General features: G+C 46.1%; 1 protein-coding gene across 1 annotated transcript in view; it reads left to right on the top strand.

Annotated features, from left to right (window-relative positions):
* The window catches only part of STAB1 (stabilin 1), a 105,807-nt gene extending 78,819 nt beyond the window's left edge, over window positions 1-26,988 (top strand). Inside the window, exons 46-70 of the mRNA XM_026656712.2 lie at window positions 530-649; window positions 1,814-1,861; window positions 1,999-2,082; window positions 3,441-3,587; window positions 4,076-4,213; window positions 5,294-5,353; window positions 5,464-5,640; window positions 6,726-6,812; window positions 10,179-10,325; window positions 10,542-10,607; window positions 11,779-12,007; window positions 12,721-12,870; window positions 14,158-14,262; window positions 16,335-16,442; window positions 17,051-17,244; window positions 18,279-18,423; window positions 19,294-19,427; window positions 20,140-20,305; window positions 20,811-20,917; window positions 21,268-21,387; window positions 21,726-21,878; window positions 21,997-22,116; window positions 24,018-24,164; window positions 25,712-25,810; window positions 26,837-26,988. Of these exons, the coding sequence (XP_026512497.1) occupies window positions 530-649; window positions 1,814-1,861; window positions 1,999-2,082; window positions 3,441-3,587; window positions 4,076-4,213; window positions 5,294-5,353; window positions 5,464-5,640; window positions 6,726-6,812; window positions 10,179-10,325; window positions 10,542-10,607; window positions 11,779-12,007; window positions 12,721-12,870; window positions 14,158-14,262; window positions 16,335-16,442; window positions 17,051-17,244; window positions 18,279-18,423; window positions 19,294-19,427; window positions 20,140-20,305; window positions 20,811-20,917; window positions 21,268-21,387; window positions 21,726-21,878; window positions 21,997-22,116; window positions 24,018-24,164; window positions 25,712-25,810; window positions 26,837-26,887 (3,102 nt within the window). The 3' untranslated portion in view covers window positions 26,888-26,988. The remainder of the gene's footprint in view (window positions 1-529; window positions 650-1,813; window positions 1,862-1,998; window positions 2,083-3,440; window positions 3,588-4,075; window positions 4,214-5,293; window positions 5,354-5,463; window positions 5,641-6,725; window positions 6,813-10,178; window positions 10,326-10,541; window positions 10,608-11,778; window positions 12,008-12,720; window positions 12,871-14,157; window positions 14,263-16,334; window positions 16,443-17,050; window positions 17,245-18,278; window positions 18,424-19,293; window positions 19,428-20,139; window positions 20,306-20,810; window positions 20,918-21,267; window positions 21,388-21,725; window positions 21,879-21,996; window positions 22,117-24,017; window positions 24,165-25,711; window positions 25,811-26,836) is intronic.

The raw sequence follows: 26,988 nt of genomic DNA, 5'->3' as shown, positions 1-26,988 counted from the left end.
AGATTTGAAAGTATCTTCTCCCCTTATTGGTCCTTTTGGTCAGGTGCCAACCAGGTTATCTGAGCTTCTTAACCCTTTACAGGTAAGGAGGGATTTTATGCTACCCTTAGCTGTATGTTTATGACAACGACTAAGCGCCCCATGTAGAAAGCGTAAAACAAATACCTGCTATGCTATTTCATTACTTTACTTCAGCTGAAAAGCCACTGTAAACCATTATTTTTCTTCATCACTAAATCCTTCAGAGCTGTCTTATTTGAATGGCTTTTCCTCTGTTGGGCCTGGTGTAGTTATCTGTCTCAGAGCAGTGTTTGCCAGCTTGGTGGAAGAAAACTTGAGGAAAAAACACTAATAAAATATTGAGTTTCAACAGGAGTGCATGGCACTATAGGGGGCAAAACACAATGTCAGAGGTTACCTTGAGTCAGGAGCAGGCGTGAAGAAGTGGTTGTTCCACTGCTAACTGGTAGATAAACTTTCAGACCACTAGCTGTGCGACTAATTGGGATGCTCTTATTTTTCCTGCCAGAATAATGGAGGCTGTAGTCGATTTGGTGTCTGCAAGTACACTGGACCTGGGACTCGAAACTGCTCCTGTGGTTGGGGCCAAGTTGGAGATGGGTTCACTTGCAGAGGCAGTGTGTATCAGGTAGGTAAAGTGCATTCAGTTAGGATTGTGTTTGAACGGGCACTAGTCTGGGTGAACTACTTCCTCTTCTGAAGCAGCACACCAGGAAATAAGCAGGATACTGAACTCTTGTGACCTGGAAACATTTGGAAATTCAGCTGAGGGACTGGGAAATGTATGAAAGACCCAGAAAGGTTAGAAATGCATTTAATCCTGGCCAGGCATCCCTACTAACCAGGAGAAAGCTGAAACAAGAGGAACCGTGCCCAGGAAGACAGCAATGAAATGCAGCTGCACTCTGAAAAGTGTCCCTGTGAAAGTGGCACTTGGGGGTTCCATGGGTGGTGACTTCCAGCACCAATGTGTTCAGGGGACAAATAAAGTGTTTTTCAGGAGTGACATCTGGTTCTTTGGGCTGGTGGAACTGGGAGAGCATCACTAGTGCGAAGGGTAGGGGCTCAATGCAATCAAGGAGCATGTCACCAGACTGGATGTCAGAGAGGCCTGGGTTCTGTTCCCAGCTCTGCCCCAACTCATTGTGTGACTTTGGGAAAGTCACTGAACCTCTCCGTTTCAACAGCGGTGCCTATATTAGATCTATGAGGGAAGAGCTCTTTACACGTGTGCCGTGTTAACGCCTAGTATTAATTATAGTTGTTATGACGGGACAATGTGCCCTGCTTAAGTCTTTTGTGTCACTTGCTGGCTGTAGTTGGAGATATCCATGCTGCTGGCACAAACAGGCTAATGCAGAGTGGATGTGTGTGGCTGCTCCATGGGCAATTCTGCAAGAAAAGATATGGCCCAAATGCTGGGCCAGGTAAAATCCCTGAGTTAACTCCTATGAAGGGGGTGTCCACATTAGGCTTTTCCCGTAAACTTTCCCACCCCTGCTACCATGGATAGGTGGTAGCAGCAGGTGGGTCCCAGTGCAGGTTGTCTACCAGCATTTTAACCACTGTGTTGTCTAACCCTTATCAAAACCCTGGCTGTAGCATGGGTGGGAAATACTAGAAAAACAAGTGTAGTCAAAGGACCTGAGTCTCTCTGGGGTAGGGAGAGCACCCTGGAGGTCAGTGGCAAGGTCAGTTTAGCGAGCTGATGGGAAGGGTTTTCTTTGCATCAAACCCCAAGAGATTTATAGAGAGACTCGCCATTAACATTAGCTGTTCTGATTTATTTTAGGAGCTCCTGAGAAGCGAAGCAGCATCCGAGTTCTTTAAGCAGTTACTGGTTGGTGGCAAACAGTAATTATTGTCTAGAAGTATAAAAATTGCCAGGTGTTTTCCTGAAAAGCTCCAGCTAATGAGAATTGTGTTTGGTTTCTGTTTTGCTTTGTTTTTGTTCCTGGTGCTCACTCTGTGCTTTAGGCCTTCAAAATCAAGGAGTTAAGTGGAGAGGGGCCTTTTACCATCTTTGTTCCACATGCGGATTCAATACAAAACAGTACAACGGTAAGCAGCCTCTCCTTTCGGTCCCCTTCTTTGACTCCCTAGTTTTGTCAGTTATTTGGTGTGGTCAGGCTGTGATTTCCTCTCAGACAAACTTCTGTTTCCTTAGATTCTATTTAGTTGACTCAAGGGGTCAAAAACACCCCAACTTTTTAACTGTATTCAAATCCCGAGGTGCTCATTGAGTTCTTCCTCAGTCTGTGCTCCTATTCAAGCCAATAGCATGCTTGTAATGTGGCCTCTGCTATAACAGAACCCTCCACTAGGAGGTGCACTAACCATCTTGCCAGCCAGGCTGGATTCTCTCCTGTTCTGGCATCACAATACCACTAGCTTTAGAACTACACATGACCCCAATTTTGGGGTAGAGGAATCCATCCCTCACTTCATTTTTGTGTTCCAGAATGTAAGTTTTCATTGAAAAATTAATTAATTTTCTAGCTTTTGTGGTTACCAAGAAAACTTTTAAAAACGTGAGTTGTGTATAAACAGAGACACTGATGTCTACTTGAATCTGCAGACAGCATGGAGCGATAGCTCTGAGGGTGGTGAACTGCATCCCCTTTCGTTTCCAAGAGAGTGTTAATTCTGAAACCTAACGAGGACAATCAAAATGTCCACAGGTGCCACACCTTCAGCTTCACCACAACCCCTGACAACTGGTACTGTGCAGTTCTGCATTGTTAATACAAATATCTCCAGACCTGCAAAAATTTTGGGGCACAGGAAAATAAATGGAATTTAATATCCCATGGTATTTGTTTTCATATTTCTTTCAATAAACCCCTTTATTGGTTCTTTTTGTTGGGTTGGTTTTGGTTTGTTTCTGTTTAATTTGCATTCTGCTGCACTGCAGTGGGGTGGACATGAGGCCCTGTCCACAAGCCTCGAAGTTCAGAAACAAATGGTCCCAAAGGTCAGGGATGTTCAGACATTGGGGGTTCTAGTCCATTACAGGGAAAGGGACCTGTGAAAAACCCAGATCTGGATCTCCTCAAAGTAAGCCTGGGGTTTTGGTTTGGCCCCCCCACTCTGTTCAGAATGTGGCCAATCCTGGATGCTGACAGTTTGGGGCCAAAGTTACTTTTTCTCCTTGAGCCAGTGACTTGAACTTTCCGCTCACTCCCATCATCTGAAGTCACTTGGAGCCTCTTTGGAATATAACCCCATAATTCAGCTACCTGTGATCCATTTTACGTGTATTGGATCGGGACTTGGCTTTCAGCAAGGAATGATGGTTAAGGGTTGGTAGAGCAAAAAACTCATAATATTCCTTGTCATTTTAGTCATTGGCTAAATTAATCACTTCCAGAAATGTCCTGACATGATAGTCTGTCGTATTTCCAATTTCCTCCTTTCAGTTCAGTGAATGGACGAACAAAAGCCTCATCAAAGATTTGCTTCGCTATCACATAGTGAGTTGTCGGAAACTGCTGGCCAGCGAACTGGAGACGCATGAGTCCATCACATCTTTGTCAGGACACAAAATAAGGATTGTGGTGAAAGAGGTAGTTGTCCGTCATGATTAGGGCTCCGTGTCTATCACGGATTCCGTGACTTTCCATGACCTCTGTGACTTCTACAGGGGCCAGTGTGGCTAACCCTGGAACCAGCTGCTCAGGTAGGCCCTGGGACAGCTACACCAGCCGCTGCTCCGGTGGCCCCCAGCAGCAGTCCAGGGGCAGCTAGAGTAGCCGCGGTCCATGGCTCTGGGCAGTGGTGGCCCCTGGTTCTCCTGCCCAGCGCCCCTTCCCCCCCCCCCCAAGATTTAATCACAGGTATTTTTAGTAAAAGTCATGGACAGGTCACAGGCTGTGAATTTTTGTTTATTGCCCATGACCTGTCCATGACTTTTACTAAAAATACCTGTGAGCTAGCACCTTTCATCTAGAAGGATCCCAAAGCATTCTGCAGATGAGCTATAGCGTGGTCTATAGGGGGAGGTCACATCTCACTGGAAATCTGCATTCACTGTATTGTGTCCCTTCTTCCGCAGAATAGTGTGCATCTAAATGAGGAAGCAACGATCATCACCAGTGACATTGTTGGCAAGAATGGGGTGATCCATATCATTGACAAGATTTTAATCCCAGCTGATTTGCAGAGTCAGAACATTTCTTCCCATTTAGCGCAGGTATGTGTGAAACAATACCATTTTAATGAGTGATCATCACCCTGAGAGTTTTCCCCAACCCCAGAATGAATGGTAGTGTAGCGAATGAGTAACACTGCTACATATTTCTTAGGCACAAGGTTACTGTACTCTAGGAATTCCATTTATCAGTAGCACATATATGGTGGTTTAAGCATAAAGAGGTTACATTGTGGAGCCAGCTGTGCTCATGGTGCATGTGGAGGTGTGTTGTGGGGGGTGAGGAAGCTAGGATCTATCCATGCAGGCCGGTGATAGGACAAACCTGACAGGTAAAGGTGTGCCCAGATTGCCTTTTACATCATTAGGTAAAGATCACACTGTCTGACTCAAAGCAGGTTAACTAAAGCCTCTCTTGCATACTTGGGACGGTCTTCACTGGGCTTTAATGTCCTACATTGCTGGTTTTAAACATCCAGCTCTCCATACGGTATGTCAGAGAGGAGCAGTCAAAAAGTCATGTCGCCATTGGTTGGCAGAGCAGTCCCTTTGTTACCAAATTCTAACACATTGGGCCAAAGTCATGCCTGCTGTAATGCCACTGAAGTTAATGGAGTTACACCAGGGATGATTCAGTCAGCTTTGTCCATCAGCTAACTCAGGGATCTGCATTTAGTATTTGCTATCATGCTGGGGGAGCACTCTTTATGTATCATTTTAGTAACCCATGGCGTTCTGGGCCATATTATGTTCAGACATGGCACCCTGTGTAAGGTAATGCCCGGGCAATTACTTTTGAAATGCAGACATTCTCTTAAGAACTAGGAGAATCTCTCATCTAGAATTATGGGAGTTAATATTGACCTGTCCCCGTGTCTGCCCAAATGGGTAGAATGAGTTACTCAGACCCACTGCTATTTACCTATATTAAATCATTGCTCCAGGGCAGAAATTAACAGCCGCCTTGTTCAATCAGCCTGTCATAGCACTGCTCAGAGTCAGCAAATGCAAACTCTTGGCTCTGAGAATTGCCTGAATTTGCTCATTTATTAGGAACTCTAGTAAGTGAAACAAGTTCTCACGTTTTGTAATGGTTTTGTTTAATTTTTATTATTTTTCTAGCAAAGCATCACTGAGGTGGCAGAAGCATATGGCTACAAAATCTACAGCAAACTACTGAGGGTAAATGGTTTGAATTCTCTAGGAATACTGTCTAGTTTTGGGCTATGGGCTCCTTCATGAACACACAGCATGTATTTGTTGTTTCCATGTTGTCTTGTGTCTCTGGACAGGAAGCAGAACTGCTGTCTCTGGTTAACAACTCTGCTCACAGACCCTTCACCATGCTGTGGCCTACTGATGCTGTATTTAACGCCCTGCCTGAGAAGATGCAAACGTGGTTGTACAGTAAAGACCACAGGGACAAGCTGGCAGCCTATCTCAAAATGCACATGATTAGGGACACAAAGGTAAAAGGCTCAAGCCACCTGAATTTCTTTTTAAATCAGCCAAGTACTTATCATGGTCTAGATAGTGCATCATTGATTGCCGTGTCAGTGTGATGGGAGGCACAGGTATTTTGGCACCCCTGGGAGGGGACTCTGAAACCCACTGAGGAGTCCCTAGGAGGAGTTCTTGCCAAACAAGCCAATGGCCTGGGATAACAAGGGTTAATTCCCAGCTCAAAAGCAGCTCCGAGAGGTCCCACCAGGTGTAAGCCAGTTAAGTGCAGCTGAGCCTGCATAGGCTCAACATCTCAAAAGAAGCACAGGCTCCTCTATAGGAAAGAGAGACCCGTACTAGGGTATTCACACACATTTTCATTTAGAAGGTGCCGAATTCAGTTCATCACAATGAGTGACCTTGTTCTTCATTGGCCAGGAAAATGCCTGTGAATCCTAAAATCTGCATGGATTCATACCCTCCCTTTCTCCTCCCCCCCAAAAAGTTCCCCTGTTTTTAAAAATGTGTGTCATCCAGCCAGGTAGCAGAAACAAATCCCGTGTGACTTTGGCATCAAAGTCATAAACAGTCATGACACAAATAGGCAAAGTGAGGTTTGCAAACAGCCTGTAGTGTGAAAATTTATTCCTCTGAGCTATTTGACCAAATACTTCAGGATAACAAATACAGCTGAAGGAAATGAGGGTTGGTTTGTGAGCCACTTACTAACCACTGAAGGGTCCAAATCCAAACCAGTAATATTTAAGTAGATCCAGCAGGGAATCAGTTTGCTTAGTGGCTAGAGCACTGGACTGGGACTCGGAGGCCCTGCATTCTATTCCCAGCTCTGCCAGTGGGCTGGTGACCTTGGGCAAATGACTTCACCTCTGTGCCTCAGTTTCCCCATTGTAAAGTAATTTGAGATCTACTGTTGACAATTAGGTATAAGAGCTAGGTATTATTATTCTATCCATATGCACCTGTGTTTTCATAAAGCTCTGCTCAGGGTAGTGGCTGGAATTGTGTTTTCAAAGGGGAATCTTTTCTGACACACATATAAATCTTTAGTTTGCCTGCCCTCATCCCTCATGTTACTAATATCTGTCTTCAGGTTGTAGCTGGTAACCTGCCACACATTGCTTCTGTAAGGACCATGCATGGATCCACCATCTCATTCAGCTGCAGCAAGAGCAATGTCGTAAGTAACAGAGTCTTGGTTTTATATTTTTGTGGAAATGATATATAGAAGCAGTTGAGTTGTGACTGCTCCTACAGAAAGGGTCACCTGCAAGAATTGAACTTGGGTTCTCCTCATCTAAAAGCATGAGTGTCAACTTTCTGAGCTAAAGGATCAGTTCTTCTGACTGGTAGAGAGTAACACACTTATAAACCTCTTTACCTGACTTAGCCACTAGAGGGAAGCAAAGACCCACACAGTTATTCATGTGGGTTGTAATTGAATGGTGAGTAGGGACTAAGTGTACAGTGCATGTGTGTGTGTGCTCAAGCAACTGCAATGTACTAGGGATAGCAGGAGGGATATTTTTTATTAAGCAGATGTTTCAAAAACCTTGGAGAGTTAATGCTGTTTTATACAGAACAGGTAATGGTGAGCTAAATTTAGACAGAAAAATTTAAATGAAAATAGGGAGTGCTTTAAGAAGAGAGGGCCAAAAAGCCACAATTGCTCAATCAAGAAAGAAGACAATTTTGGTTAAAAGTGCAGCTTGGGTTAGTGGGGAAATGAAGGCAGCAGTTAGAAATAAAAAAATAATATATAACAAATGGAAAAAAGGTGACTTAGATAACAATTAGTATAAATTAGAAGTTGTGAAGTATAGAAAATTTGTAAAAGGGAAGCTAAAGATATCAAGGAAAAATCCATGGCTGGCAGAGCCAAGGACAATAAGAAGGAGTTTAAGTATATTAGGAATAAAAAAAACCTAACAATAGTATAGGCTGATTACTCGATAAAGAGGGTAAAATTGTTAATGACACAGAAAAAGCAAAAAGTGTTCAATTAATATTTCTCTTTTGTATTTGGAAAGAAGCAGAATAAAGTAGTCATATAATGTGAGGATGAAGCACTGTTGAGTCTGTTAGGATCTAAGGAGGATGTTAAACAACATCTACTAGTGATAAACATTTTTAAATCAGAAGGCTGGGATAACTTGCACCTAAGAATCCTAAAAGAGTTGACTGTGGAGATCTCTGGCCCATTGATGTTAATTTTTAATGAATCTTGGAATACCAAAGAAATTACAGAAGATTGGAAGGATGCTAATATTTTGCTAATATTCAAAAGAGCAAGCAGGATGACCCCATTAATTAGACTGCGAGTTTGTCTCAGAGGTCATGGATTCAGTGACTTTCCATGACCTCCGTGACTTCTGCAGCAGCCAGTGCACCTGGCTCAGGGGCAGCTCAATGGGGAATCATCAAATTGGGGTCTTTCTAGTAGAGTTCAACAAGGATCAGAACTAGGCCTAATGCTACTGAACGTTTTCATGAGTGAAGTATCACTGCTGATAACATGTGCAGATGACACGATTGGTGAGGTGGTAAATAATGCTGATGACACAGTCATATACAGAGTGAATTGGATCACTTAGTAAGCTTGGGCCCATTTAAATAAAATGCATTTTAATACAGCCAAATGTAAGGTCATAAATCTAGGACTAAGGAATGCAGGCCATACCTATAGAATGGCAGACTGTATCCTGGAAAGCAGTGACTCTGAAAAGGGTTGGGGGTTCATAGCGGACAAACAACTCAACATGAGCCCCCAGTGTGATGCTGTGGCATACTTGGATGTATAAACAGGAGAGTAGCAAACTGGAATAGGGAGATGACTTTTTTTCTCTGTATTTGGCATTGGCAAGACTGATGCTGGCCTACTGCATCCAGTTCTGGTGTCCATATTTTGTAAAGAATGTTGAAAAATTAGAGAAGGTGCAGAGAAGAGCAACAAAAATGATCCAAGGGCTGAAGAAAATGCCTTGCACTGGGAGACCTAAAGAACTCAATCTGTTTAGTTTATGCACAAGAAGTCATAGAGGTGACTTAATTACAGTGTATAACTGTCTCCATGGGGAGAAAAATATGAGCACTAAAGAGCTTTTAATCTTGTTAGGGAAAGGCATAACAAGAACCAGTGGCTGGACACTGAAGCCAGATCTATTTAAATTAGATATAAGGCACAGTTTTGTAATAGTGAGGATAATTAATCACTGCAACAAACTCACAAGGGGAATGATGAATTCTCCATCCCCTGATGTCCCCAGATCAATACTGGATGCTTTCTGGAAGGCGTGATTTAGTCAGCGACAGGCGATCTAGTCTCTGTGTACACGAGGTCAGAATAGATGATAGAATGATCTTTTCTGGCCTTAAATTCTATGAATCTGTGGGATCTTGGTTTCTGATGAGTAAGTTTTTCCAGCTCTTGTAAAAGTTTCACTGCTGGGTTTCGCCTCTTCTGGGCTTATGGGAAGCATTTATCGACACATTGTTTCTCAAAGGCAAGGGGCGTAATAATTAGACAAGTGGAACTGGGAGCCAACGATTCTGGCTCTTAATTAGCTCCAGTCAAAAAAATTGTCAACATTTTTTTCTCAACCAAAAATGTGTTTTTGTCAAAATGGAAATTTTGCAAGAAAATATCCATTTTCATCCATTTTTTTTCAAGTTTGTATAGAAAAATTGATGGTTGTTTTTTGACAGCTGAAACCTCCCAAAAATCTATGAATATTTTCAATTAATATTTTTTGTAGAAAATAAAATACATTTTTTTACTTCCTCTTAATCTTGGCTCTGCCGCCGACTTGCTGTGTGTAGCCACGATCAGATCTCTTAACCACACTCTGTGTCTGCTTCCCATTACTCAAAATGGGTGCAATCATACTCTCACACAGGGCGTTTAATTGCGGTAGATGCACAGAATCTCCCATCTGAGGAACAACTGTAAGTGCAAGAAAAAAAAAGTTCTTGTTTAAAGTCCTGCAGGCCAGTGGGATTCTTTCGGTTGCTTACTTCGGGAGGTCGATTGGACCCTAATACATTACATGTGCTCTAGGTCTGAGAAAGTGGTGTTTGTTTGTTTTTTTACTTAGCAATTGAAATTTTATGCCTGCTTCTCTCCCCCCGCCCCATCCCAAATACTCCGGACAGAGCATGTGCATGGAATGTGGGATTTAATCGTTGAGGATGAATTCCATACAGATCTGTGTGAGGCTCTCCAAACTTATGCCCCAGGGTGGATTTGCACAGGCACCATGGGAATGGGTAGAGTGGCCAGGCAATGTGTCCATCTCTTGTGCACCACAGGCAGGGCCCAAATAGACCAACACAGAGGATCAGCACTTCCAGGGATTTAATACCTTGCGGAGGGGCAGCCTGCCCACATTAGGGAATGAATTGCACCTGGCTTGGTTCCCCACAAAAAGCCCTGAGTGCTTGTGCTTTGAGCGAGCTGGGAGCTGCATTTCAGCCTCTCTGCACTGCTTATAATAAGACCTGGCAGATGCTTTAGATCTGAGCGAATCGTTCTCTTCCTTCCTTGCAGGGGGAGCTCTTGGTGGACAATGGCAATGCCAAGATTGTCCAGAGGCACATGGAGTTTGATGGGGGCATTGCCTATGGCATTGATCAGCTGTTGGAGCCCCTGAACCTGGGGTCCCGCTGTGATGATTTCCTCTCCGTTGAGCTTAGGGTGAGTGCTTAGGCTCTTATAAATAATAAAGCGCCCAACACCCATTCAGATGTGCAGTCTGTGTAGTGCTACAATGCGCTGCAGCCTGTGAAAGCAAATCAGGATTATTAACAGGCTTGGATGTTGGGCAGGGTGGGCTCACCACCTCGTGTTGCAAGCAGGTCTGTAATGGACAGAGAGAGTGAGATGTGTGTGTTTTTTCTCCTCCTCGCTCAGGGTTCAGTTGAGAGCTGTGGTGTTTGTGGTTTCGAGCCTTCCTGTCCCGCTGGATCAGTTCAACGGGTAAAGTGTGCAGCTCTATAAACTTACTGAGTCAGTCACTGCTTGTAAATTACTGTCTATGGCTCATTACAGTACTTGAACAGCATTCAAATAAATAACCACCGGGGTTGGGATCCCTGAGCCCCATGTGACTCTGCATGGGCTCCACAGGTCTGCCAGTGTGGAGTCATTTACAGGATTGACACCTAAATCAAGCACAGCCATGCTATCTGTTCTTGGCTAGTGTCCCTCACTTCTTGTTTACACTGTAGGCTTTGAACCATTCAAGTTCAGCCCCAGCAGCTGCAGAACTCTAGGTCGCGCTGCACATGATGATAATGCAACCCTGTATTCAGAGCATGGCGCACACGCCATCCTCCGGGATTGGTTGCCTCTTAGTTTTTCAGCTACCCAGTAACTCAGGCGCATGAAACAGCAAATGTGGCTGCAAAAATGACCCCCAAAGTTTGGGGCAGAGGGCTACATGGTGCCTTGGTGGAGAAGTGAGTGACAACACCAGTCTTTCACTTCTGGGTTCACAATCTGACGTGGGTATAAGTGTACAAGGCAAAACAAAGCCCTCAATACTTCACTCTTTTCATTCTGGTACCTAGTTATGTTCCATCAGCATGCAGTTTTACGTAGTTCTCAGTCAAGGGTGGCAGAAAACTGGACTAGCTCTGCTGCAGGTCAGGATTGAGGGTCCCTGGGATTAGGTTGGCAGAGCCGTGTGGTGTCCCGGGTCCAGAATGGCAGGGATTTGCATCCAGGCTGGAATGAGGTGCACTGGCAGATCTGGGAACAGCTACCTATGCCTGACACCTGCCCACTCAGTGCCTGTGGTTGTGCTGTATCAGCTTGACCATTGATTGTTCCAAGACAAATTCATTTTCTGCGTTGTCATGTATCACCGCCTGCCCGATAGTCTGCAAACACGGATTTCCACCTCCACCTGCCCCCCATCTTCTCTGTCCTTCATCCCTTCCCACCATTTGTAAGATGATTATACAGAAAAAGGAATATGGGTAGCGCCTCTCTCCAGTATGTGAGTTGGTTTTTAGTCGTATTGTAACAATTTTGCTAATGTCCTTGGAGAAGTTTCTCCCTTTAGTTAAAGGGTGGGGAAGTAGCTAGTTGGGACAAAACTCAGGATGTTGACGGTTTTGACCCATTGTTGTCATTTTCCCCACAGGGCAAAACCCAGCCTTGCTTTTATTACGAAAATCCATTTTCCAGATTCTCTTATTTTTCACATCGCAACTATCTGTTATCAAGACCTCATTGGTACCCGTCAATGTTTGATAACGGCAATCGCTGGCATTCTCTTCGGAGGTCCCTGACAAAAGGGTGCAAGAGGGTCTGTTTCTCCACCAGCTGGGTACCTCAGTGCTGTGCAAACCACTATGGAAGAGACTGTCATGGTGAGAAATCTGCACCGCTGCGCCCACCCCGGCACAAAGGAATTCTTTTCTCTTGTCACAATAAGGTGTCCTCTCTTAGCCAGATGGTGGTGCCTACCCATAGAAGCTCCTTTGAAGGGTCACCATGAAGGCTGGTGGCTGTCACATTTTTGTCATGATATTTCTGGGTGTGCAGTTTTTTCTTTCTAGCCCTTACGTTGCAAAGATAATCTTATGGTGACAATGCAGTGCTGTCTTCCTGTGTTACCCCAACCAATAGTGCTGCTGCAGCCGGTTCCTTTTCTTTATATAAAGCAAGTTAGGAGTGTCAGGAGACATGCAGTAGCGAAACGAGATCTGATATCATTTTTGTATGAAAGTCATGGCGAGGGGTTATTCCCATAGACATTTCGCCGGGCATTAGTGTCTGTGGGAACATCCCTTCCATGCACCTCACCAGGACCTTGGTAGGAGCACCTGAGGCAACCCCTGAGGAATCCATCCCAAGGGTAGGGTGAGGTGAGGCCCAGTGGATGCTGGGACATCAAAGCAGTGATGGTGAGTCTGGGGTGTAGACTGGGAACGCTAGCTCTATCCAGTAAACCCACCAAATTCACTCTCTTTACCAATAAAAACTTGGTTAATGAGTAGTTTTCCCCGCCTCCAGGAAAAGCAGGAACCTTTTCTCGCCTGGTCTCCGGTTTGGGTAACTTATCGAGGCTCTGTGTTTTCAGTCTGCCCAGGAGGGCTGGAGGCTCCCTGCAGTAACCGTGGTACTTGTGATGATAGGATCAATGGGTCAGGACGATGCAACTGCACCGAGGCTTTCATTGGGACGGCTTGTGAACTGTGCGCGCCAGGCAGATACGGACCGGGCTGCCAAGGTACAGACACATAAACAGATAACCATAAATGACAGTGATGTGTGTGCGCATCGTATTGGTCCGTGCAATACTCTGACCAGATTGCTGAGGATGGGATTAGTTCCTTTGACCTGACTGGGGATGATAGACTTGGGGTTAGATCATTTGACAGACCTGGGGTTAGAGGAGCAGTTTGGATAGCAATGATGACTGTTTGGTCTGTAATGCACTGTGCTTCAAGTGGAATATTGAAGGGGTCAGGAAAACCCCACAGAAACTCTGGGCTCATAGTGTGCTGTCAATTTTAACATCAGACATACCATCAGATTATAGCTACTGTGGAGGGGAAGCTGCACCCTTTCTTAATCCTTCTCCGCAGGACTCTGTCATCAAGCCAGTTGAATAACATTGGCTGCCATTTTTCCTGAGGTGTAAGAGGCTGGGCTGTGACGTGTACATGAGGCAGTTCAAGGCCAGGCTGAGTTGGGTATTTCCCAGTACACTTGCTTCAATATTATAATTCACTGATGCTGAGGCCTTTAGGTGTAAGACGCTCTCTCTTCCCCACTTGGTGCAGTTAAGCAGCTCCATCCATGTCAGTGAGAGTTAAGCATGTGCTTTGAGGTGTGACTGGGCCTCTAATCAGACAGGCTCCGAATTAGAGCTGCCATGTGTCCTGAATTGGATGGGCTTGTGAGGCATTGGGGCCCCCTGCAGTCTCTTTCGGGGTCAGTGCTATATCACGCTGTTGCATCGTGACATATCCTGATGTGCTGTGTCAGGCCAAGAGGAAGACAAGACCAGGTTAAGAAGCATGAAACCTAGACACCTTCCCTAGGTTAGGCATTCAGTATGTGGGACTCACAAGCAGGGGAGAAAGTTTCAAAGGGATTCACTGACCTGGGGATTTTGAGTAAGTGACACAAGCCGCCAAGGGGAGGAAAAAGGAAGCTAAGGGCATTTGCCAGAGGGCTACAGAGCAGAGAGGGGAAGGGAGCCCTCCAGGAGAGGTTAAGCAAAGTTTGGTTGGTCCATCACTAGTCACTTGGACCTAGCACAGATGGATGTTGGGGGAGAGGCCATGGACACCAGCACAAGCAGAGGGAGTTCCTGGCTGCAGTTTTACAATTGCACAGACTTGTGGTAATCGCCTGTGCAAAATTCTGCACGCACAATTCTAAAAGTCCAGGCCTACACAGAGCCCTCATGTAGCCATATGCCAAAATCCCCCTTCCAGTGCTACATTTCTCTTCTCAAGGTGGATCAACTTACAGGTGTGTTCTTGTCTTCCTGTCTGTCGCTTTGCAGAGTGTAAGTGCACAGAGAATGGGATGTGTAATGAAGGACTGCACGGGGATGGAATCTGTTTTTGCACTGAGGAATGGACAGGAGAGCGTTGTGAAACCAAACTAGGTAACGTACACTTGAGTCTACAGGTGAAACCCCCAAGTATCGTTCCTTTTCACAGGGAGGTGGTTCTGTGAATGGGCACCTGTAGCATCAGTCACATGTTGTCTTTTATTTCATCCGTATCAAAGTTCTCTCTGTCCTGTTAGGTTTGTTCTGGACGCATGAGCCCATCTGTTGCTATCTTATTTTTACAGCATCCAGACACGTTGCTGCAATGCAGCTCTGCTCTAGTGGCTCAGCTGGGGTGAGGTTTTGTGACTGGGTTGGAATACAAGCACTATTTTTTGTAGCTGATGCTGTGGAAGTGAGTTTGTAGGAGAGATCTGAATGAGGCGAGTGTGGAGTCTGGACACAGTACCTGGGAGGTGGGATCCCCAGCTTGGGTAGATGTACCTCTGCTAGTATAATGCCTATAGACCCCGGTTGTCAGCAGGCGGGATAGAACCTGGGATCTCTGAAGCTTCATGAATGAGTCTCAACTACATGAGCAAAAGCCACATGGCTGTTAGCCAAGCTTGTAGAGGACTCCTCAATCTGTAGAGAGTCTAGGTGCCACTAGAGGGAGACAGAGCACCACACCACGTAGGCATGGGTTACACTAGCTCGACTTGAGCTAGTGCCTGAAGATAGCTGCGTGGCCTCTGGTGTGAGTGGCAGCTCGGGCTGACTGCCCATGCCCAATCCTGCTCGACCTCTTGGGAACAGACTAGGGCTGCTAGCCCAAGCCACCGCCTATGCCAACAGGGCCACACTGCTACTTTTAGGTGCTAGTTCAATCCAAGCTAGTGTGTGAATGTCTACCCGAGCTGGGAGTCCAGCTGTAGCGCAGATGTACCAAGAGATTCTGGACAGCACTCCAGGCGTGTGAGAAGGCAGCTGCAATTGCTCACATGTTTCTGTGTTTGGACACCCCCTCGCCCCCCGTCTGAGTTTGAAAATTTGGCCCAGCACACCTAGCAAAGGCCCATGGACGTGCTGACAGTCGACGATAGCAGCAGGCAGAATTGGACATAGTGGGAGGCACCATGTGGAGAGAGGGGCAGGGAATTCATGGTGTAGATCTGGGGGTATTAAGGAGCAGAACCTGGTGCACCAGAACGTATTGCAACCTTAGCCAAACAAGCCCTGCCATACACTGCTATAGTGAGAACAGCACTGAGCTGCCATTGGAACAACCTTTCCCTTTGGAGCATCTTTGCTCCTTCTAATGTTCCCATGAAGAGCTCTGAAATGGGGCAGGTAATCACCAAAGTGTGATTGTTCAGTGCTGGGTGGGAATTCAAGGCCTGATCCTGCTGGGTGCTGAGCACCATCAATTCACAATGAAGCCCATGGGAGTTGTGGGGGCTCTGCACGTCTCAAAATCAGGCTCTGAATTATTATACTGTAAAGAGCCCTAACTCTGCAGAGACTAAGGCAGACTTGATCCTGCTCCAATCTGCGTCAGAGAAGAGGAATATTTTTTCTTGTATCTTGGGAACGCCTTGATCTAAAGAACCCAAATGTGCCTCCTGAGGCCTGCCCTGAGATCCTGTCCAAGATGGTCTGAGCAGGCAAATGGTTTCAAAAATACTTTGGAAAAGTTGGCTTTTTAAAACAGAACGCTGGTCTCTACTGGAGACCTGGGCTGGCCCATAACGACGTCGGAGGGGATGGGTAACTAGGGTTGGAACAAAGATACAGGAAGTTAGGTTGTGAATGAGCCGGAGAGGTCTCATTTTTATTTAAATTGAGCAAGAGGGAGGGTTTAGGCAGCCTGGGGTGTGAAGGGCACTGATGGGGAGCCAGGGGATGTAAATGGGGTCGAGCAGGCGGAGTGAGGTGGACTGGAAAGAGGGACATTGCTCCAGGCCAAGGGATCAGCAGGCCAAAGAGTATGAAAGTCACAGTGGGAGGAGGGAGGAACTAGGCATGGAGACCAGCCCCAGCTTGAGGTAGGGAGCGGCGGGAGATGCAGGAGCAGAGCTGTGCCGAGCCTGGAGTGGGAGGGTGGAGCATATACTGCAGCAGGACTTGGAGATGTGTCTGCATGGAGAGTGCAACCTACTGATTTGCATGGCTTGTTCTGTGTCTAGCTGCAACACCGGTGTGTTCCCCAGCTTGCCACCCCAATGCCTCCTGCCGAGCTGATAATATCTGTGAATGCAACTTACATTATGAAGGAGATGGAAGAACTTGCACAGGTACAGTTGGAGCATATGGCCTGGGCCTGAGCTGGGCAATCTCTAGTGTTCGGACAAATGTGGAGATGTGGGTAGTTTGGAGAATGAAGACAAATGAAGGTGGTATCAGACAAAGGAAAGATGGGGAAAATAACACACACTCCTCTAATCATCTAGACCTTTGTGGAATGATGCAGGTGCTTTGTATTTAAATGGGACAGTGCAGGACATTATCAACCAAACAGTATTTAGGCTTGAGATTTTCAAATCTGCCTAAGGGATTTGGATGCCTAATTCCATCTCAGCCTTAATATACACAATCTGTTTCTATTTTAATCTACAGGGAATGCCATTAATAAATACCAGCCCCTGTATCCATTATAGTGCAATATTCTTATTCCTGCCAGGCACGCTGCAGTATACAGCTACTCTCTCATTGCACCCACTGCCATTAGTTTGCTAATATTTAAATGTGGTATGGAAAGACCAAAAAGGTATTTGTGAAAAGATCGATCCATGCAGGACCCTCCCGAAGTCACACCGGGGACTGTCCCGCGAACAAGGGCTGGAGGATCAGGCCCTTGTAAAGCCCGCTGAGTTAAAAGGCTGAACTGTCTTTCTTGCCTTAGTGATTGACCAGTGCCGGGATGACAATGGAGGGTGCAGTGAGCATGCCAACTGCACTCAGGTGGGTGTTCAGCTCTCCTGTACCTGCCTACTGGATTACCAGGGAGATGGCTACGTCTGCAGCCCCATAGACAGGTGTGCGGATGGCAGGAATGGAGACTGCAGCGAGCACGCCTTGTGCATCAGCACTGGGCCAGTAAGTATGTTGTGAACGCGAAAGGCATTTGGCTACCCTGCCCGTGTTGTAGGAACAGCATTGAGATGGACGAGGAACACTGGCACCACCGCACAGGTGCAAGGGCAGCAACTAGTCTACAAGGCAAGAGCCATGAGCAATAGCTTTCTAGTCAGTGCTTCCCCAGCCATTCAACCCTCCTGACTCCCCAGGGCTCTCTTGTCACCATGTGCCATACGCCGAAGGTTGGGGAAGCCTGACTTGCTGCTAGCTTTTAGGCGCTAGCGTTCCTTCTCCTACAGCCCGGGGTGTTCTCTGCTTAAAGTGAACCCTGTCCCCTAGAGTGGGGGGGGGGGGGCCCTAACGGGAAAAAAAAATGGGGGGAGAGGGACCGCCTGTGGGACAGGGCAAAAGCTGCCCCCTCCTCTGCAGTGGCACCAGCTCTTTTGCAGAGGGGCTGGTGGCTGTTCTGCTGCAGCGGGAGGCAGGACTGGAAGAGCCTGTGAAGGCGGGAGGGGGTGTGTGTCACAGCTGTGCCATAGAGCTCTGCTCCGTACAGGGCAGTGCTCCACAATTCTGCTTGCTGTCTCCCTCCCCTAACAAGAGGTTGGGGGGCAAGGGCTGTGGGAGTGACACCAGTTCTGTGGCAGGAGTGGCAGCCCCGGAGCTGCTTTGCAGTCCTGGGTGTGGGGGAGGGGCATGATTTTTCCCTGTAAGTTTGACTGGACATAGGATTTGTCCCCTGCAGTGATTGAGCCCATCCCCTCTCTGGAGTAAGGCCACCACATTTGGAGCATATTCCATGGGTCACCTGGTGACATTGCAATTATGGCCTCAGGTGGCACCGCCAGGTCATGTCACTTCCCAGGCCCAGGGAGGAGCTCAGCCTGGGTTTGCAAGAAAGGAGGTTGTCCTGTTACGGTCAAACCCAGCTCAGAAATTTCAGTATGGTCAGCAACCCCATTGCTAGAACCAGCCAGGCCTCAGCAGATCACGGGGTGCCCGAGCGCTGGGACTGGTCTCCCTAGTGCCCCGTGGATTCCTTTGTGTTGCAGAATGCTCGGAAGTGTGAGTGCAAAGCGGGTTATGTTGGCAATGGAATCCAGTGCCTGGAGGAAGCTGTACCACCCACCAACCGCTGCCTGGAAGAGAACGGGCACTGCCACCCCGAGGCCATTTGCACTGATCTGCACTTTCATGGTATGAGTCCTTATTGCCACCACTTTCCTCTTCAGAGAACAGGAGTTGGGGAGGCAGAGGCTGTTCCGTCACCGCTTATTTCAGACCACCCCGCACAGAGGAGATGGGTAGCCTCTGTTTTCCGGCCCCAGGCTCTATCAGACATAAAGCCTGTTTCCTCCTCTGAGATTTCTACCTCAGACCCAGTGGGGGCTCAAGGGTCCCATAAAACTCCCAATCTCTTGCCTCTGTCACTTGTTAATGTGTAAAATCTCACAAGTTAAACAAGGTCAGGCTGCTTGGAGGGGACTCTAAGAAAAGCCCTCATGCAGCAGGAAGTGGTGGTGTTGGTTCAGTAGGTGGTGCTGGTCCCTCTGAGTTTAGGTTGAGTCAATAACCAGTATGGAGTTAGGGAGCACTGGTGCAGAATGGCTTCCATCCTCCTCCTCCTCCCCCCCCCCCCCCAGAAGTGGCTGCATTTTAATGATAAATAACCCTGCTGCTATGTGTATATATCCTTTTAAAAAGTCAGAAGTAGATTAGGTCTGCAAAGTCAGACTCAGTGGTGTACACTGGCTGCTTGGCATTGCAATGTGGTGTCCAGCAGCTGCTGAATCTGGCCCTTGCTCTCTAGGTGTGAGAGTGAGAAACACACACACTTGTGTAGATAAGTATTTAGGATCTAGGTGAAAGGCACTATATAAATATATATTATGTTGGATCTTCAGATGCAGCCTTGCTGATTTGCAGGAATTATTGAATGGCCCTAAAATTGTGCCTGTGATTATTTTCGGATGCAAGATCACAGGGCTCTCTCCCGGTCAGGCCCTGAGCCTGTGTTTCTGGAGATCTCCCAGTGAAGTGACGTGCATTGGCACCGTTGTTTTCCAGACAAAACCATTGGCGTGTTCCACCTCCAGTCACCAAGAGGGAAGTACACCTTCACCTACGGGGAGGCTGAGGCTGCCTGCATGGCCGAAGATGCTGCTTTGGCCACTCTCCAGCAGCTCTCGGCAGCTCAGCAGGTAAAAGCAGAGTCACAGCTGAGTCTGCTCTTGTACCTCAATGGGTCTGAAAGCGCCAGTTTGGTGATGGGCCCAGTGATCCACCTCATTTTGGCACCTCTCCTTAGGGTTGGAATCCTGGCTTTAGCAGCAACGTGGGAAGCAACCCAGGGCAAGTGCTTTTTTATACAGGGGTTCTGTGTCCATTACAGCAGCCAGGTACACCAGTCACATGCCCTTTGTCATGGCCGTTTCCCCTTCAAAGTGCCAGGTGCCTTGCGCGTCTTTTTCTGTGATGGGAACGCGCTGAAGCTGTGTATGAGCCACCGTGCCCCAGAGCAGCGGGGCTGATGATGTGCTTTGATGGGGTGGATAAATGCCAGGCAAATGAACCGAACGCAGTGTTGTTGTAGCCGTGTAGGTCCCAGGACATTAGAGAGACAAGGTGGGGGAGGTAATAACTTTTATTGGACCAACTTCTGTTGTCTCTCTGTTGCCCAGTAAAAGATGATGCGTCATGCCAATGAAGCATCAAGTTTCTGTTTGCGTAAGTAAAATGATGTCCTTCCAGGCTGGGCAGTGGAGAGCAGTGTATGAATTACAAGGGCAGGAGTATCTCCTTGATATAGGGCTTTCAGTAGAGCATACTAAAGTGAATCAGTGCCATTATAGAAACTGATTCATGGCTCATACAATCCTGTCTCTCACTGGGCAACTTCTTTTCCTATTGCAGATGGGTTTCCATCTGTGCTTAGTTGGTTGGCTCAATAATGGCACCGCAGGCTACCCGACTGTGTACCCGACCGCCAGCTGTGGCTCCAAGCACGTTGGCATTGTGGATTATGGCTCCCGAAAAAACCTGACTGAGAGGTGGGATGCTTTCTGCTACAGAGCTAAAGGTATTGGCTCCGTTGGAATCTGCAGCAGGGAATGTGATTGCACAAGTTTGCATCTCAAAGGCATGTGTTATGTCAAGAATTTATGCTCTTCTTGATTATGCACACACCACAGTGTCAAGGGGGAAAACCTACCCAACACATCTGCAATACACGGTCTCTCTCTAAACTCTACACTTTCCGGTTTCCACTACATTGGTTTATGCCCTGAACACTTATTTAATAACATAAAGCACCAGACATCTCAAAATGCCTTACAAAGGCAGGTAAGTGTTTTGAGCCTCCCTGTTACAGATGGAGAATCTAAGGCAGGGGGAGGTTAAGTGAGCTGCCCAAGGTTACGCAGTGGTGAAGAGAAGCCAGTTTTTTTGACTCCTAGTCCAGAGCTCAATCCACGGGACCACAGCTGCCTTCTGCATGGACAGAAATCCTAAGCAACAGTTCAGTGTATTTGTCTGAAGAGCTCACACCCAATCCTGTTCCTCTCACATCTTTCTCCCCTTTGCAGATGTGAGGTGTAATTGTAGAGATGGGTTCATTGGAGATGGCTACTCCTGCAGTGGAAATCTCCTGGCTGTGCTGGCTGAACACTCCAACTTTTCAACCTTCTATTCCGTAAGTGCTGGTGCCACATTCCCTCTAGCCAGGGAAGCGGGAAGGGGCATGCTCCTCTGCAAACTGTCAGTAAAGCAAAGTAGTGACTAATAGGGAATCCCCAGATCCCAAAGGTTTGGAAAGGAAAATCATTGAAATGGAAAGCAAGAGTTTGTGCTCTCTGAAGTGCCATGCATAGTGCGAGAGTCAACCTGTTTCCTCTCATTGCCAGTTAACTTCTCTGCTATTCTAGCAAAGGTGGGGAGAATTCATGTGACATCTCCTGGGTTCTGCTGGCCAGAATGTTCTGACAAACCCACAGCTTCAGGCTGGCACTTAAGATTCTCTCTCTCTCTCTCTCTCTCTCCCAGATGTTACTGGATTACACCAACGCCACGCAAGATGGACTTGAGTTCCTCAACTTCCTCTCCAATGACACCGCATATAAAACTCTCTTTGTACCCTTGAATTCTGGCTTTGGGGTCAATATGGTGAGAAAGCTGGAGAGAATACGGGTTTCTCTCATCACTGGCCACACACAATCTATAACCGTTTGAATACGGTGCTGTTGCTTGCTTGGAGGATTAGGGAAACATGCTCCAGAATGACTGAGTGGGTTTTATGGCTGAAGTGGGATTGTTCTGGCTCTCTTGCTTGGAATGCAAGAACTAGTCAGGCACCTTGTCTACACTGCACTCCAAGAAGTCTTTCTCCATTGACTCATTGGACAGCATACAACTAAAATGTTGAAAGAGCAGAAAATGCCTGACTTATTTTCCCCCTGCTTTTGACTCTGTCTCACCCTCACATCTATGCTTTGTTTTCTCAGACATTAACATGGGAGGAAGTGAAGCTCCACGTCTCCCTGAGTGATGTTCTCCTCTTGAGCTTCAATCTCACCCACGGTACCGTTATACCTTCCTGCTCCGGTTACAACCTTCTCATTGCAGACGCTCCCCTGCTGAATAGCACGCAGCCCCCTGTAAGTATGTTGGGCCAGTTCAGTACTCAGCCAGCTTCTCTTGCGTCTAGGTAATGGGTAGCGTTTTTCTAAAACATATTCACATTGAGTCTCTTAATATTGTTTCTTCTTGTGACAGGGTTCCAAACTGGTTAATAATACCCTGATCGTAGAGTGGGACATTCTGACCTTCAATGGAATCATTCATGCCATCGAGGGGCCACTTAGGATGCCTCAGCAGCCTGTGCATCTGGCTCAGGCAAGTTGCTTGTTCAATTCCATTGAGAGTTTAAATGGTGGATTTAAGAATTCATGTTGGGTTCAGTTACTCTGCGTCAGAGCAGAACAAGTCCCATTCAATGTGCTCACCAAGGAACCACTGTACCGCGGTGTGTGTCATTAAATAGAGTCCAGCCTGGCCATACTCTGGCCTGCTGCAGTGAAGAACCAGAGTGGGGGGACACAAGCTTGGACTCCTACTCTTTGGGGTAGTTGTGATGTGGAGAGCAGGGAGATAGCTCAGTAAAGGCAAAGTGCCCCCTTAAAGGTAGGGTGCTTGCCTTAGAAGATGCTAACGTGGAATTTTATGAACGGACCTTTGTGTTAGTGTGTGTCCTCATATAGCCAATACTAATGCATTCTGTACGGCATAACGTGGCAGGAAATCCAAGTAAAGCAAGCCAAGAATTATTTGGTCATTTGGGCACAAGGCTACAGCTGAGGCATGTGCAAGTAGCATAAACTTGCTGTGCCTCAGTATCCTCACTGGTAAAATGGGGATAATACTTTGCTACAGCACAAGTGGGTTGAACCTAAATTAAAGTACTTTGAGATCTTTGGGTGGAGGCTACTAGGTATTAAGCTATACCTACTGTATTGATATACAACACAGGGATGAATTTAGTGTGAATGGCTCTGCATACTGAGCCAGTTACCCTTTAGTTATCCTGTAGTAGTTGCTATGTATAATGGGATATACATACACATCAGAGAGTTCTTCTGACCTCAGATCATGTATGTTAGTTACCAACTACTCTCTCCTCCCTGCACAGAACTATACCTGAGTGTTACACTTCCCGGCAAAGGTCTGTCCTCTGCTCCTACTGATCCCTCCTCTTCTCCTTGATCATTGCTGGAACAGGCATCCTATCTGCCTACCTGGTGTAGGCGTACCTCCAACTCCCTGGCAGAGCAGCCCTCCTCACCTTCTGCCTGCTGTTTTGAGGGGCAGGAGGACCAACTAATGGCCAAAAGAAGAACAGGAGTACTTGTGGCACCTTAGAGACTAACAAATTTATTAGAGCATAAGCTTTCGTGGGCTACAACCCACTTCTTCAGATGCATATGCATATGCATCCGAAGAAGTGGGTTGTAGCCCACGAAAGCTTATGCTCTAATAAATTTGTTAGTCTCTAAGGTGCCACAAGTACTCCTGTTCTTTTTGCGGATACAGACTAACACGGCTGCTACTCTGAAACCTGTAACTAATGGCCAGTTCAAAGACATGACATAGTGTGGGACTTGTACATTTTTAGATGTATTTGCGTAGCCATTGCTATGACTGGACTATAAAACATTGAGAACAGCATGAAGCAAACAAGTGGCACCAGTACAAAAACTTAGGCCCATGCTGTTAAAATCCAACAGATAGCACCAGTCTGAAAAATGCACTCTTTGTCCACCAGCCAACAACAACGAGAGCTAGTTTCCTCTCATTCGGCCTATTGCTATGTGCCTTGAAAATTTAATAGTGCTGAGTAAAGGCATGTCCCAAATCTGCAAAGGGAGGAGACAATTTTACATCACAACAGAGCAAAACGGAATGTAAGGTAACCAGTATAGTAATGATGAGATGCATCAATGTATGTATTATAGTTTCTTTTGAAACTTCTGGGCAGTAGTAGGATAGTGGACGAAGTGGTTTATTCTACTACATAGTTTCACGTCCAATCTGAGCTCTGTGTGTGTAAGATGAGATCAGATCAGGAATGAGTGCAGCACACAGGGCAAACAAACTGCATAAATGTTCCAGGTAGCCAGCCCTCTATTTCACAGGTGTGAAAAAGTTTAGTTAACACTTTTTAACACACCAGTTGTCTTTAAGACAGTTCATTATGTATTTTAACAAAGAACTAAAACAACTTAGTGTGTCTCTTCCAGGTTACTAATGCTATGAAATCATCTCATCCTGTGACCATTGGGGTAACATCAGCTGTTGTCGTAGTGCTGCTGCTATTAGCTGTTGCTGGAGTGTCCTATTACTACCAAAAAATAAAAAACCGAGGATTCCAGTTCCACTACTTTCAGGTTTGGAGAAAAGTATATTTGCTGTATATTTAAAAGAAAAAAAAACTTGCTACAGCTTCTCTCACTAAAGCACAAACCATTTCTGTTATCAGTACAGCAATGGTCATATGCATAAGAGCTCAAGCTGTTACAGTAACCAAACTGGGTGACTGTATGCAGCTATGAACTCTTGTGGGGTTTTTTGCTTTCTGATGCATTTAAACAGCAGCCTGCAGCTAAATTCTCACTGTTGGAGTCACATTTACATGTGACCTTTTGGAAATGGATGAATAGCTTCCCCATAAAAACATTCAGAAAGTTTTCTGAGGCGTATTTCCATCTGTTACCCTTGTAGTAAGGCTACTGCTCAGGATGTTTTTCTGGAAAAAGAACTTGGGTGGAGAAGTGCTAAGAATTCTCATCTTTAAGGGCTTGTCTACATGGAGCAAATTCTTATGCACATGGATGTGTTGTGAACTAACTGGCTACTGCTGGCACACTCTAAAAGTTCCCTAGTGTGTGCCAGGAGGGTCTACACAGGCCAGTTGGTGCGCATTACTGCACCATGTACACAAGCCTGAAGAGTTGGCTTGGGTGAGACTCACCTATGTTTAATAATTTTTACTAAAAGTGAGGGTGGAGGAGGTTTAAACTACAAGGAAATTCTTTAAGGTAAGATAGTCATTGCACAAGGGACGTGGGGGAAGATAACGATTAAGGCTACAATAAAGGATTGTTTGATGTAGTTGACCTTCCAGTTTATACTGTGACAGCTTATGAAGGTGTGTTGTTAGATCTAGGCCAAGTGCATAGGTCTGTAGTGAGAATTTGGGTCACTGCAACATTCTCTTCTCACGAGGGGTCGTTGCTGTCCCCACAATTTGCAATACTAGGGCCATGTCTACACTGTAGGCACTACAATGCCATAGCTATGCCACTCCATAGTGTAGACACAGACTACTGTGACAGCAGGGGTATTTCCTGTGCAATAGGAATGCCACCATGCTGGTAAGTTAAGTTGACAGAAACATTCTTCTGTTGACCTAGCTGTGTCTACACTGAGGCTTAGGTTGGCATAGCCTGACCCTCATGCCATAGCTATGTAGACCAGGCCTATGATTTAGCCACTATGGGAAGAAATGGATATTTTGTAGTGCAGGGTCTGCAGACTGCATATATTTAAGTTACAGCTTAAACTAGAATGAGGTTGCTAAGCACCTTAAACCTGAATTGTTATGTGGTATGGTAACAGGTCTAAATGGGTATAGGGAGAAGGAAGCTAGAAATATGGAAACCAGTGTGGGAGGTAAATGAGCAATATGGATAAAATTACCCTTAATTGATCTCTATCATAAAAATAATTACCTTTCTGTGCAAATGTCTTGGAAAAGATTTTATATTTAAGAACACCTCCTTACTAACTAGATTCTGTAATTCAATTTCATTTTCACTACCTTATTAATGCAAGGAACCATAGAAGTGCTTAAGACTGCAGCAATGATGAACTCACCTCTAGAGGAGGAGGAGGAAGAAGACCGATACCTAATCTCTTGTACCTTTGCACACAGGCTGACCTGGAAGAGGAAGAGCAGGCCAGGAACCCGCCCTTAGTGTCGTTCCCAAATCCTATCTTTGGGGCCCAGAGTTTGATGTGTGAACCATTTGAGGTAAGAAAATGGTCTCACCTGTTTTATTCTGATGAAACACTTGTTTAAAACTTAACCAAATGGGGGTGAGGGGGGCTCATACTTGCTAGTAGGGGTGAATGGGATTCTGTAAGGATGTAAAACCAACCCTTAAGCTGCACTTAACACAGGGATGCTTGAGCCAGACAGGAGAGGAATCTATGGACATGTCTAAACAGCTACAGTGCTTCAGCATAGCCACTGGCTCCAAGGGTTCCCCAGTCACTACTGTTAGTCCACCTTCTGAAGAGACATTAGCTAGGTCAATGAAAGAATTATTCTGTCAACCTACTCCTGTGTACACTGGGCATTAGATGGCTTAACTACATGCTTGGGGGTGTGAAAAATCCAACTCCCTAAGTGACAGAGCTGGGTCAACCTATCCTTTAAGTGTAGACCTGACCTAAGGTAAGGGGATCTCTTCTTACTTTAGTCCAGGCATCGAACTCTCATTAGCATTTTGAATAGTGTTTATAGGTGCAGGGTGCTTGATGCTTTTCATTGAATTAAAAGCATCAGTAAATAAGTTTTCAATTTAATAAATTAGATGGCAGAAACCACAGCTGGGTTTAGCAGGCAAGGGCTCAGTATCCTCTTCCACTGCTAATGAGAATCTTCTCTCTCTGGCGAAGACTGAGTAAATAGATTTAGAGGAGATCAATATAGAGGTAGGGTGATGTCCCCTTCTTACCCCTAACCTACTGCTGGCACATGGGGTATGAGCCCAGCACAGCTGTTGCTACTTCTATAGCAATTTTGTCTAGAGACGACTGCAATAAAAATGTACACTATAGTGTCAGGGCAGTGAGAACTCCCTTAGTCCACTTCAGAAATGGAATTGCCTAGGAACCCAGCCTTGCATTCCTGCTGCTAAACATGTAAAGAGTCAAGGGTTGTGCTACAGTGGACAGCAGCTTGTTCCTCATTAACTTTAGAATCTTAAAGGATGTTTGTGTCAAATTAGAAGCCAGCTGAGAACCATGCTAACCATTTCTGTGTCTGTTTCAGGACTCTTTGAGGGGGGAAGATTTTTCAGACACCCACAGAATTCTTGAGTAAAGCATACAGCAAGCCCAACAAAGGGGGAAAAACCACCATCCTGTTCTTGCTGCATGCTAGTGCTAAGTGGAGCTTGCCCACATTTCCTGCAAGGGTTAAGC

This window comes from Terrapene carolina, unplaced genomic scaffold (assembly GCF_002925995.2).
Source record: "Terrapene carolina triunguis isolate 2854851 unplaced genomic scaffold, T_m_triunguis-2.0 Scaffold232, whole genome shotgun sequence".
Lineage (NCBI taxonomy): Eukaryota > Metazoa > Chordata > Testudines > Emydidae > Terrapene > Terrapene triunguis.
Note: the sequence above shows the minus strand (reverse complement) of the source record. Positions and strands in the feature narration are given on the sequence as shown.